Below are 14166 nucleotides of genomic sequence, written 5' to 3'. Positions count from 1 at the left end.
CTTTAATTTTCTCTGTTGGTTTGCTGTGTAACATAGATTAGGAGGTTGAATTAGTAAATAGCAAGCAGTCATATAAATACTGCCAGCTATAGCTTGAAACTTAAATTTGACCTTGGCAGAATGTCAGCTCTGGTTACAACGCTGTACACAGTTACGTTGTTTTTCCTTTTCAAGTACAACAAACCACACATAGTTGTACCACTGATATGGGGTGCATTCATAACTTCTTTAATGTCACAATGCTTATACCAAATTTGGTCCACTTTTTCAAGCCACTTTCAAGTATTAATGACACCGAATTGCCATAATTCATTCTTCAGACTCACCCCCCCCCCCCCCGCACCCCGCCCCCCACCCACCGCAATGGACAATTCCAGGGAAAGACCCCCCCCCCCTTGAATTCTACAATTACATAGTCAGTTACATTGTGTGAAGGACTTTCCTTTTTCTTTGTTGGAAAGTTCTAGAGTTTTTCTTCAAAATCCAATCCTGATGTTTCACTATACAAGGAAAGTGCTTATTGTTTACGTTGTTTGATGCATTTCTTTGTGCTGTTCTTGCTCTTTTTCCCTTTTCTTGAGCTTTCTTTTCATGAAATTCTTTCAGGACCTTTTGTAGTTTTCTTTTTTGTACTGCTTTACCTTCTTTATTTTTAGGCCAACACAAATGGTCAGCCAACATACTGTGGGAGATTTTGCATATTTTCTGTAGTGGTCTGTGGCAGGATAGCATCATGGCCCAAGCTGTTACTGGCAGGAAGTAGACTCAGAGTTAAGAAGCTGCAGTTTAGCGCTGTTGCACACATCTATTAAACACAAAAACAGGAAGAAACAAAACAGGCACAAGGGCCAGTATAAAAGGTTAAACAAAACAATACAAACATTAAGAGTTTATGTTACAATATATTAGGATTAAGGGGTGACATTGACACTTTGGGTGTTTGTGCTTGCACCTTGTGGCAAAGTGGATTACGTATCAAGTTCAGTTTGGTCAGATGTGGGACAACCTCATTCACTTCTGCAAATTGTGATGCCATCTGGAAAAGACAGCCACATACTGTATCTGGGGACACTTAGATAAGGCAGAATGACCATGAGGTCAGCTGCTTTACCATTTGCTAAGAAATTGCGAAGAACTGTGACACACTACTTTTCAGGACCAAGAAGAGTTTTGGGACATAATTGCATCCCAGTAGTTATATAATAGCATTTTATAGCATTCTGAAGATTCCTTTAAGGCACACAGTGTACAATAGATCGCCATCTTTATAAAATGTGTTGAGAACCTAAATTATGTGTGTGTGTGTGTGTGTGTGTGTGTGTATATATATATATATATATACACACACACACACACACACATATATATATATATATATATATATATATATATATATATATATATATATATATATAGATATATATATATATATTTAGTTTTCAGCCAAACTTACAGTTTAGATGACATTCATGGTCACACTCTTGTCATCTTACTTCAAAGGGATTAATTATATAACTCCTGTAATTATATAACACACTGTATCTATTGTAGTGATCCTGGTTCCCGCAGGCAGGAGCATCACACAGGGCGAGGCAATCCACACACAGGCGGAGGGCAGGCGCAAACCTGGGTCCTCTTGCACTAAAGCATAGCGGCGATACTGCTTTACAAAAGAGCCGACTATGACTTTGTGTGTGATTCGTCACCTATCAACCCTACTGCTGCCTTCCCCAGTGCACTATACTGCCTTCCCCAGTACACTATATATATATATATATATATATATATATATATATATATATATATATATATGTATGTACTGTTATAAACAGTGTAAATAAAATAAAAAAAAATACCAAAAAGCACAATTAGTTATTTCATTGCCTTTGTTTATAGATTTAGACATTTGAAACCCACCCTTGTACATATTGCATTCTATTTTTAGAAATACTCTAAATCATTATTAAATACATGTTTATTGGTTTAAATGTTTACGTTATCTTGTCAAAGCAAGTTGGGTACATGTTTTTAAATTATTAGGCAACATGTTGTATGGTCAATTGGCAGGAACGCAGGAAAACTGTATCACAAACTCATTTGAAATACAATGTGCAAAGTAATGGGTCACATAATTGGAGGACTACACAATAAAGAATTAAAGGCACAGATGATTTAATTTTAAAATGCAGGTTTAATTACGAAATAACATTAGAACTTTTTTTTTTAAGTTAGGTGCCAATTTAATTTGTATCAACAAAATTCAGGAAGTGTGTTCCTAGAATATACAAATAAGGTACTGTATAAAAATGTATATACTGCCTTTATTAGTACAGGAAATTGAAATATTTATTAGAGGACACTTAGTAAATACTGCAGAACAAAGACTGAAAAATATAAGCAGATTGGACTATCACTGCTAAACTAGAAGGTTGTAAATAGACACCAAAGTTCATTATTGATTTGGATCACAATCCTGTACACTGTAAATATTTTAATGCTGCACACATAAGTGATTTTGAACAAATATAGCCTAGATCAATAGACTACAGTCATATGATACAATCAACCTGCAGATCGACATATGACGTCAGGAAATTACCCGTTTTTGTTACGCGCGAGAAGACAACGGGCAGGAACAAGGAACATATTAAGCGGTGTAAATGGATTTAGGTAAAGTACTTTACATATAACTTACATTAAACAAATAATAAGTATTCATATTGTTGTATAAAGTATGACGGGGAGCTTTTTTGTAATAAAAGTGGGCAGCTCGCTGACCGTTTTCTCGTAGGCAGTACTCTCTGTATGCCCGTCCACGAAGCAGTTTACTGAATCGGTAATCACCAGTCTGTGAAACAATCAAAAAGTGGAAACTGAATACGAATTTGAAGGACTCCGTTAGTTCCCTTGTGTACCCTATTTTGACACATCGTTAAAATTAGGCACTTTATTTATATAGCACCTTACTGTTGCCAACAAACGGATGCTGTAAAAAACACAAGACAAATAGTAAATTAACACAGTGGTAAATTAAAACTGTAGTACATTTAAATTTAGCAACCCTTAATGCGCACCGCATTGTGTCAAATAAACGCTGATTTCAAGGTTTTGCTATCGGTTTGTTCTGCTCTTTGTCCATATGTACGGCCTACACATGCTTTGAGCTTGGAATAATTTGAGATCCGGCAATAAATTCCAGAGAGCCATATATAATTGTGATGAATCTTGGGAAGAAGACGTTGAGACCATCATAATCTGGGGAACACTGTATAGGAGGAAATGCCCATCCTTCAATATTATATTTACATTTTCTTATTTTTACTGAAAATGAAAATGCGTGTGTAGACGGCGTCTGCCCATTCTACCACCCATGTCTAAATTTACTTGACATTACGCTTCTCCCATGCAAAATAATATTTAACTTTAAACAATGTAACTACTAGTTGTTTATTTCACGCTTAATATAAAAACATAGGTGCCCCTTTTTGATTGTTGCTCCTTAACAAGCTATCTGCTAGTGAACATTCACAATAGACAATACGTTTGCATGAAACAAACATGGTTATACGAATTCAATTTCAGGCAATTTTATTTATTTTTTATTTTACCAGGAATGAATGCTTAATTTTTGACGGGGATATGTATGCTATGAGATATATATACGGGATATATATCTCATAGCATGATATATATATATATATATATATATATATATATATATATATATATATATATATATATATATATATATATATATATATATCATAGCATACATATCCCCGTCAAAAATTAAGCATTCATTCCTGGTAAAATAAAAATATATTTGTTCTTTTTGCAGGTCATTTCTGTTTATAGGATTCTTAGTGATGAGAGGAAAAGAATGTTTTCAGCATTGAAATACCATGCAGTAGACTATGTATATGAGGTAGGTAAAATATCAAGTACCTTTACATATTAACTATATGGGTGTTATACCTATAGTATTGCAGCTGGTTATCAATGTTTGACAGTAGTAGAAAGGAGAAACAAGCTTACAGGCATTTCTGCCAAAGGTAATGGTATTTCCACCTTTAAAATACCATCTGTTTTTTATGTTTACAGGCAGCGTTCCCAAGGCTAAAATGCGCGAAGGCAACAACCTTCTCACTCAGTTTACTAACTTTCGCAGGTTATTATCATACATAACAACCTTAACTTATCATTTTGAGAGCGTACTTGCAAAGCATTAACATAAGCATATTTGTGTCTGTCTTGCAGCGGATTCTCTAATTTCCCTCTGTAAAAATGCACGTCACATTCGTGCAGAGCACGCTTGTGTGCCAGCGAATCTATTAGTTCCCTTTCAAGTCGAAAATAACCATCAAGGTATGGGATATTGCCGTCAGGCAGTAGGGATTGGCTGAGCTTTATAGCAAAGCTGCCGATAGGCCTCTGCGTGAGCTGCCGTGTAAGCCCGTGCCCCTGGGAGCTTACTACACGCAGCGCGCAGAGACTCTCTTCCTCTTTTGTCTTCAGCATTGGTAGCGGTAGGTAATAGAGCTGGTAACTGCTTGTACTCGCTAAGCTTAGGCTTGAGAAGCTGGTTATTGCCCCTTCTCTGAGTTTATTTCAGTTATACTCTTCGGAGTGATTATTATTATTGTTTAAGGATTATATAAATTGTTTTTACAATATATATATTTCCTTCACGCTTTGCTTCGGCATCGCGTTGTCTCATGGTCTCCGTCTTTCCTGTGTTAATAAATATTTTTTAATTATTAGTGTTGTGTTTTGGGGTTTTTTGTAAATAAAATTGTATATATTGTGTGTATATATATATATTTTGTGAAGGACGCGCGTTGCGTTGGCCTTGGCCGCGCGCGTATCTGCAGCCTCGGTCTTGCCTTGGCTAGACCGCGTGTGTGGAGCCTGCACTGCAGTCTCCCACATACTACCTCTGCGGTGTGTTCCACCAACCGCGTGGTAGCTGTACTGTGCCCACATATTATTGTGCCCCAGTCACATATCACTATCATATAGTGCTGCTGCAGCGTCCCAAAAAAAAAAAAGGAAGACGACCACAAAGCGCAATTCCCCAGCACCAACAGGTAAGTAGTGCACAGCATCCAAGACACTGTACCAGCACTTAGCGTCTCCGCTCTGCGGGTCAGCTGAAGCTTAGGCGTCTGCGCTAGCGTTCTATGCTCGGTACTCACGCTCCGGCGTGCTGCGCTTCGGCGCTCGGTGTCAGCGCTTTGCCGCTTGGTGCAGTGCTTCGGCGCTTTGTGCAGCGCTTCAGCGCTTGGTGCTAGCGCGTCTGCGCTTGGGGACTCAGTGCTCGACGCTCGACGCTTCGGTGCTCAGTGCTCGACGCTCGACGCACGCACCGTCGACGCTCGGTGCTCGACGCTCGGTGCTCGACGCATCGGTGCTTGACGCTCGACGCTCGGTGCTTGACGCGTCGGCGCTCGACGCACGCACTTCAGGTGCTCGACGCGTCGGCGTTCGACGCACGCACATCGGTGATCGAGCACTATGTCGAGCTTTCACCGATGCGTGACCTGCCAGGCCAAGTTGCCTGCCAGCGATCTGCACGATGACTGCGTAGCGTGTTTGGGGCCGGAGCACGCCGCATCTGCCTTGGCGGATAAGGCATACTGCCATCTACGTGCCGGGTTCCAGACACGCACCCTTCGCCAGAGAGCAAAGAGGGCGGCTGGGGGTCAGTCCCCATCCTCGGGGTTGTCCCATCCTATCTCGGCTCCGCCGTCGTCTGTTATGACGCCGCCGATGGCGTTGCAGCTGTCCAGGAGCCCATCCTCCCAGCTTACAGCTGGTCAGAGGTCCCCAGCCAGGCGTGCTCGGGAACGTTCCCGCAGCCCCTACTCTCGCGGGGCACGTCCCCGTCGGGAGTCCAGGTCGAGATCTCGATCGCCTCACCGTAGAGGGTACAGGAGCCTGATAAGGTCCCATTGCTGGATGCTCCAATTTCACCGGGGCACACGTTTGGCCCAGCGGTTGAGGAGATGCTGCAACGCTCCGTCAAGGCACTTGAGGCGTCGCAGCAGTTGGCAAGGATGTGGCCAAACAAACCTTTCCAGCCAAGGCGGCCGCAGGAGCGCCAGTGGCGCAGAGCACCGCCACAGCAGCAGGCGCAATCACGAGGTAGTAAGATCTCCCCTTCAGGTCCATCAGCGCGCAGCCAATCCACGTCTGTAAGACCGCAGTGCGGAGGGTGGCACCCTAGAGGAGGTGGCAGGCCACGCCCTCGTGGCTCTGGCAAGGCCCCTCGCAAACGAGTGCAGCCGAAACAGCCCTGAAAACTCCAGGCAGCTGTTAACCCACCCCTACACTGTCCCACAGCTCCAGTTCTGGCAACAATGCACCAACGACATCTGGGTGCGCAAAACTATATTCACCGGGTACACCCTTCAGTTCCAGTTAAAACCTCCCCCCTTCCGGGGAGTAGTGGTAACTGCAGTGGAGGACTCGGTTCAGTCCTCATCTCTGAATGTGGAAATACAGGCATTGCTCAGGAAGCATGCATTCAACAAGTAGACCCTGCTCTGATCGACCAGGGGTTCTATTCCAAATACTTCCTGGTGCCCAAAAAGGACTGCGGGCTCCGCCCTATTTTAGATCTGCGAGTACTGAACAAATACCTGCGGGTGTTATCGTTCAGGATGCTTACGCACAGGCACATCATCCAGTGAGTCCGACACGGCAACTGGTTCACCACTGTGGACCTGACAGATGCGTACTTTCACTTTCCCATCTGCCCGGGTCACAGGAAGTATCTGCGTTTCACATTTCAGAGCAGGGTATACAAGTTTTGTGTCCTTCCATTCGGCCTGTCACTAGCTCCTCGAACCTTTTTAAAATGTATGGATGCCATTCTAGCTCCCTTGCGGGCTCAAGGCGTCCGACTGCTGAACTATCTCGACGACTGGCTCGTCTGCGCGCAGTCGAAGGAGCAGTTGGCACAGCACACAGTGATGGTTACAGACCATCTTCAGCAGCTGGGTCTGAAGGTCAATTCAGAAAAGAGCCGCCTCGTGCCGAGCCAACAGACCGAATTCTTGGGTCTGCATCTGGACTCTGTGTCCATGGAAGCAACCCTGTCGACACAAAGAGTTGCCTCGATGGAGCGGTGTCTCTCCCTATTCAGGTTGAGAGAAACAGTCAGCATGGAGCTGTGTCAGTGCATGCTGGGGTTGATGGCTGCCGCCTCGCAAGCCCTTCCCTTGGGCTTATTACACCAGAGACCTCTGCAGGCCTGGTTCAATGCCTTCACGTTGCATCCGTGGAGAGACAAACACTGCAGATTGACGGTATCCCGAACCTGCTGGGAAGCGCTGCGTTGGTGGAAAGTTCCGTTGAACATCCGCCAGGGCGTACGCTTGGGTTCCATCTTCCAAAGGTTATCACGACCGACGCTTCCAACCAAGGTTGGGGAGCAGTCTGGAACGGCTCAGGGACCCGCGGAGTGTGGTCAGGACCCTGGAGGTCAGCCCACATCAATGCTCTGGAACTCAGAGCGGTGGACCTCGCCCTCCGGCACTTCTTGCCAGTGCTTCTAGGCAAGCACGTGTTAGTGCGGTCAGACAACACCACGGTTGTGGCGTATATCAACCACCAGGGCGGCCTACGGTCCCCTCGCCTTCACCGGATAGTAACACGCATGTTGCTATGGGCACAACCACGTTTGACCTCTCTGCGCGCAGTTCACCTACCGGGCAGAGTCATTTATGCAGCGGATCTCCTATCCAGAGGAGGTCCTCTTGCGGGGGAATGGCGTCTACACCGTCAGGTGGTAGAGCGCGTTTGGGAATGGTTCAGCATAGCGCAAGTAGATCTCTTCGCTTCGCGAGAGACCACGCACTGCCCCCTATGGTTCTCGGTGAGGGACCTCGACAGCCCCCTAGGAGTCGATGCACTGGCTCACGAATGGCCGCCAGGGCTCCTATATGCGTTTCCGCCGATTCCGATGCTCCCCGCCTTCTTAGAGAAAGTCAGGGTAGAGCAAGCGACAGTGATCCTGATTGCTCCTCGGTGGCTTCGGAGGATATGGTTTCCGAGCCTGGTGCAGTTGCTGCACGGTCACCCGAGGGAGCTTCCCCTGCGAGCGGACCTATTGTCCCAGACCCAAGGAGGGCTTTGGTACCCGAACCCCAAGCTCATGCAGCTATGGGCTTGGCCCCTGAACGGGAGTGCCTGTCAGCCTTAGGGCTCTCGAAGGCGGTGATTTCGACCATTCAGAGTGCTAGAGCGCCCTCTACTAGGTCGCAGTACACATACAAGTGGCAGTTGTTTCAAGATTGGTGTCTGGCGGAGGGCCATGACCCAATATCCTGCCCTATGGCAGTGATATTACAGTTACTACAGAAACTGTTAGATGAAGGGAAATCTCCCTCTACGCTTAAGGTGTATTTAGCCGCCATATCGGCTTGCCATGTACGCATTGACGGTTTATCACCAGGTTGCCATTTTCTGGCATCTCAGTTCCTGAAGGGCACAAAACGCTTGCGGCCTCCAATGATGACCAGTTTACCGTTATGGAGCCTTGACGTGGTGTTAGAAGCCCTTACCAAGGCACCATTCGAGCCTCTCTACAGCGTGGATATGAAGCTCTTGTCTATCAAAACTGCGTTTTTGCTGTCAGTGGTATCAGCCAAACGCGTGGGTGAGCTACATGCACTGTCAGTGCATTCATCATGTACTCGTTTCGCAGGAGACGGTTCTAAGGTCTCTGTGCGGCCTTTTTACCCAAGGTCATATCCCCGTTTCATATGAACCAACCAGTCAAGTTGATGGCGTTCCATCCTCCTCCTTTTTCTTCCCCAGAGGAAGAACGGTTACACATGCTCTGCCCCGTGCGGGCATTGAGGTGTTATATTGACCATACAACGACTGTGAGGCAAACAGAACGGTTGTTCATATGCCATGGTTCTAGGACTTTGTGTCAGCCGTTGTTTAAACAACGCCTTTCCCACTGGATAGTGGATGCTATTAAATTAGCTTATGAATCTGCAGGCCTTCCACCACCAGGGCAGTTGAAGGCGCATTCCACTAGGGGTATGGCGACATCCTGGGCCCTCTTTAGAGGGGTGCTGGTGTCTGATATTTGCGTGGCAGCCAGTTGGGCTACACCGCATACTTTTATGAGGTTTTACCGGTTTAACGTACTGGATTCCTCTGCTCCACTATTTGGAGCATCTGTGTTACACTCTATGACACCTCAGGATGCGGACATATAGAGTGGTTGACTATATGGTGTTCACTATTCCACCTTAGGACAGGTGTCATTGCGAGCATAGACACTGAGGCGCAGCTCCGCATATGTGTAGATGTATTGCCTACGCAGTTGTGTTATGACGTAAGTCTGTCCTACTGCCGAGAATCCTCCCTCCCGACGGCTTGGGTACACTGTTCCCATACCTTGATGGTTATTTTCGACTTGAAAGGGAACGATAGGTTGCGGATGCAACCCCGGTTCCCTGAAAGAGAAAATAACCATCAAGCCGAGAGGTCGCTCCGGAAGCCTTCACGGCTTGAAGAGCAAAAGAGGAAGAGAGTCTCTGCGCGCTGCGTGTAGTAAGCTCCCAGGGGGGCGGGCTTACACGGCAGCTCGCGCAGAGGCCTATCGGCAGCTTTGCTATAAAGCTCAATCCCTACTGCCTGACGGCAATATCCCATACCTTGATGGTTATTTTCTCTTTCAGGGAACCGGGGTTGCATCCGCAACCTATCGTTAGTAAGGGTGGGCGAAGCAGGCGGCTGGCGATTCTGCTTCTATGGAGAGTGCTGTTCGGTGCTGCTCAAGAACTTTGCAGTTTTTAACTTGTCGTATAATTGAATACTAATCAGTGAAGCACAATCTTTCTGCATTATTTAGAAGATAAAGACTCCAGTAAACATAAATAAAAATCACAATATTCATACTTTGACGGTTTGTGTTTTATTTCCCGTTTAAAAAAAAACCATTTCAGAAGCGTTTTGAACTGGTAAAAATGTAATCAGAATATTAATTTAGAGTCGAAAATACGCATTTAAGTGTATAATACAGTAATTGAAGAAGACGTAACCATGTGCATTTTGTTTTTGCAAGTTGAGTTCATGTGACTTCACTCACGTGTCTTTGCTGAAACTCAACATGGCAGCTGCACGAATGAAGAAAAAATACAATGTTACAGTAAAAGACAGAGCTAAAAAAATCTGATTGTCTATATGAATTTTGCTGTCATTCCATTGATCATGTACGAGTCAATACTATTAAAAGATCATATTGCTAGTCGTAAACACGTAGAGAACAAGAAAGCAAATAAGACGACAGCAATGGCAAAGCACTGCATTCTTCTATGATGGAAAGCGAAGGTACTGTACTGCGCTCAGGCGGGGCTTTCCTTAAGTAAGCCAAATTAACTGCGTGTTTAATTATTGTTTAGTTTCTTTCTTTTATGCTACCTGCCTTTAATAAAGCTATAAAAAGCAATGTTAAACCATGGCCGTTTCTGTATTATCTGACGATGAAGAAAGGAGCTCAAAGCTATTTTTCTAGCTATACATTCCTTAAAGAAAATTGATCTCGTGTAAAGGATATAGTCACTACATTATATACCTTTGTTTAATAAATACATTCTGTCCGGAGACACACCTCCTTGTTAAATTTAGCAAATAACAAGGCAGAATCATCAAAGAAACAATTGGGAGGATTAATTATGCGTTTACATTAAAAGGGGAGCTATTTAAATTACAATCGGGTGATACACAGCAGTGAACCTGTGTAGAGCAACGACTCAGTCAACAGTGCGCCTTTTTTTTTATCAGTGTTTCATATTTTATCCTGGTTATTGTAATTTCAGCAATAAACTTAATTTGTGGAGTACTGTACATAGGATTAGTCTCACATGACATTATTGGACGGTAACTAAACTGTTTCATATTTGTTTTATTGTTATTGTAATGCCAGCAATAAGCTAAACAGGTATTTTCAAAACACCTTCATTTGTTCACTGAACTACATTGTTAGTGGAAGACTGTAAATGTGATTCTCACAACAGTGCTGGACATTTGTTTTCTGAACTGTTGTAATATATTTATTAGGTTTTCCTGTTTATATTAATGCCAGCAATGAGCCAAGTGATGTCTGTAAACATTATGAAGTGTTTTCAGGTGCTTTACTTACTATTACAGCAACAAGAGTCTTATTAAAAAAAAAAAAAAAAAAAACTAAAAAAAATTTGGCTTTAATAATAATAAAAAAAAGAATGGTGGTAATATTTATTAATTTACTTATTTTAACTATCGACATTATATTAAATGCCATGTTTAATGTTATTAAGTTGATAAAAAAGTGGGGGAACTAGCCATCTTTGAAAAACAGAATTTGCCATTCCCAAAAATGGAAAATCAGTAGCCCTAAAGATGCCAGTGTTTTATACAGCTGTATAAAGCACTTATATGCAGGCTATCAGTTAAGCATGCAGTCTATATCTATGACAACAACTGACAGGGCTGCATTTATGATAATATCTCAGACAGGCTTCATAAAGGTAAATATATGCTTCATAAAAATTCTATATTTATATATTCAGAGGGTGATTCAGAATCAGAGGCAGAGCCACAATAAATGCCTTGTTTAAATTTAATGCAAATTGTACATTTCTACAGATACTTGTGTTGGAATATTGTTTCAAAATTGTATAATGCAATAAAAATTAATATATTAAAAGGGTTAATGCGTGGCCAATGGTTTCTCACTGATAATTTACCCTTTTTCAGTCAAAACGGCAAGTTTCTCAGTATCTAAAAAGCTTAGAGGGAACGCTGTTTACAGGTAACATTTGAGTACAGTTTTGTAGAGAAAAGACCTGAAACAGAAATGAATGTGACTCTACATTAGAATGACTTACCATTTATTAGTGGCTCAAGCCAGAGTATGTGTTACCTCTGTATTAGGTTCTATGCTGTGTATGGATTGCGCTAGGGACAATCGTTACTCATAGAATTATTAAATATTGTGAGTAGTTTACAACCAAATTACAATAGATTTAAGAAAAAAGGCTTTCAAAAAGCATGCATTGATCATTAATTAGTATTTATGCTTGTAGGCCTTGGCCAGGCAAAAACTGACGATCAATTGGTTATTGGTACCAGTGCCTCATCATCTGGACCAATCAGAACGATACTGTTACAAAGGTAGCATTTCTGATGATACCTACAGGAAACCATGGACCAGAGGTACTGTACAGTGACATAAATGCATTCGATTTCAATTTTAAATAACTACATAACACTAATTTAAATCCCTGGGTTGTACAATACTTAATAATCTTTAAGTTCCTATCTAGACTGAAATATCCATTGCACATTTAAATGTATTGTGCCAGTGTCCACATTTCAGTGCAAAGCATCCATTAGTTTGTTTTACACAGAAATCTGTCAGACTTCTTGTCCACATACATTCTTTTAAATGATGTATTAACTCACTGTCAGCTTGTTTAGGAATTCAGGAGCTGATACATCCCCAGGGACTGGAAACTGCTCTAAATTGCAAAAAGATGATATAACTTATATTTGTCATTAATTTGCTGCTGTGTAACACACTGAACCCCTCTCCTGTGTAAAGCTGTGTAAAAATGGCCCTTGATTTAAAGGATTTAAATACGTCATTGACTTTATTGTTAACCTTTTTTCACCAGATGCTTTTACATTTGTTTTAGTTTAGTCAGTCAGATAGTTCTCTAGATTTCATTCGCCATTAATCTTTGCACATTATCATAGTTGGAACCATAGATCCTACCAGACAAATATTAATATAACCAGGCAGACCTTTTTTTAACTCTTGTAAACAACTTGTGTTTGGAAATCTTGGTAAGCTGAAGATAAGTTATGTGCCAGAAGACTTTGACCCGTTACACATAATAACACATTTTTTTGTGTGTGTTTAGGTTGTGTGGTCTCCACTTGCAAATTAGTTATCAGTGGCTCAGTTCTGAACGACTGGAAGACGTACGGCTGCCCAGATGACTTTCAGGAAAAGTAAAATATATGATGGCAGAGCAAGATCAGAGATACCTTAAGGCCCTGTACATATCACAAAACTAAAAGACAATTATTATAAACTAATGCTGATAATACATACAGAACTTAAATGGTACATAAGGACCTTTTTATTTTATTGTGTTATATGTTCCCATGTGTTGCTACAACTGTTTACGTAAGGTGTGTGTATTTCTTTTTTTGTTTCTTTTTTTTTACATTTTGACCACTTTTTTAAACTTTTAAATTGCATTCCCTGCCTCAAGATGGCTTCCCATGTACCTCTCAGAACTACATTTTCCATCATCCTCCTGTTCACTGGTAAATCCATCTCAGTTACATATGAGCAGGAGGATGATGGGAAATGTAGTTCTGAGAGGTCCATGTGGCTACAGTTGAAGCCATCTTCAAATGTAATAAAAATAAAAATAAAACAATACACATCTTACGTAAACAGTTGTAGCAACACATGGGAACATGTAACAATAAAATAAAAAGGTCCTTATGTACCCTTTAAGAGGTCTACAGTAAAATACAAATAAACTAACACTAATAAAATCTAAATTCACACATGCCTAAACAGTTACAAAGGCCAAGCTTCTGTATAAAAATAAGTCTTCAGGCTATTTATAAGGATTGAACTAAGAGAGAACCCCTAATATGTTGCACAATACATCCGCGCTCAAATCAAAGTGCCATTTACTAGAATGTAAAGCACAGTACTGTAGGATTACATACTGTCCATCTACAGGAACACAGAAAAAACACAAAACTAATTTATTGGTAATGCTGTGGTCTTAATTGTTCTATTAAGGGTTCGTCAGAGTAATGCACTAATAATGGTATCCCAATGGTATTTTTAAAACTGCCAAATTAATTTGCTTGAGAACAGTTTGGGAATACAAGGGAGGCATCTTTTTATCATTGAACTACACAGTGTATGCGATAGATCAATAGTCACTGTACAACTATGGCCAAAAGTTTTGCATCACCCTATAGAATTAACTAACTTTGCTTAATAAAGTCGAATGAAACCTGCTGAATAATGTTATGTAAACATATTGAATTACATACCACTTTGTAATTTTCAATATACATACTTACGAAAACTGACAAAAATACAGAAATGTGACATTTCGCAATCTA

General features: G+C 42.0%; 1 protein-coding gene across 1 annotated transcript in view; it reads left to right on the top strand.

Moving 5' to 3' along the window:
• Positions 1–2575: 2575 nt before the first annotated feature.
• The window catches only part of LOC131698902 (protein shortage in chiasmata 1 ortholog-like), a 51097-nt gene continuing 39506 nt past the window's right edge, over positions 2576–14166 (top strand). The window contains exons 1-4 of the mRNA XM_058993607.1: positions 2576–2670; positions 3839–3925; positions 12090–12219; positions 12930–13020. Of these exons, the coding sequence (XP_058849590.1) occupies positions 3881–3925; positions 12090–12219; positions 12930–13020 (266 nt within the window). The 5' untranslated portion in view covers positions 2576–2670; positions 3839–3880. The remainder of the gene's footprint in view (positions 2671–3838; positions 3926–12089; positions 12220–12929; positions 13021–14166) is intronic.

This window comes from Acipenser ruthenus, chromosome 2, assembly GCF_902713425.1.
Source record: "Acipenser ruthenus chromosome 2, fAciRut3.2 maternal haplotype, whole genome shotgun sequence".
NCBI lineage: Eukaryota > Metazoa > Chordata > Actinopteri > Acipenseriformes > Acipenseridae > Acipenser > Acipenser ruthenus.
The sequence above is the reverse complement of the archived record's forward strand: the minus strand, read 5'-3'. Positions and strand labels throughout refer to the sequence as shown.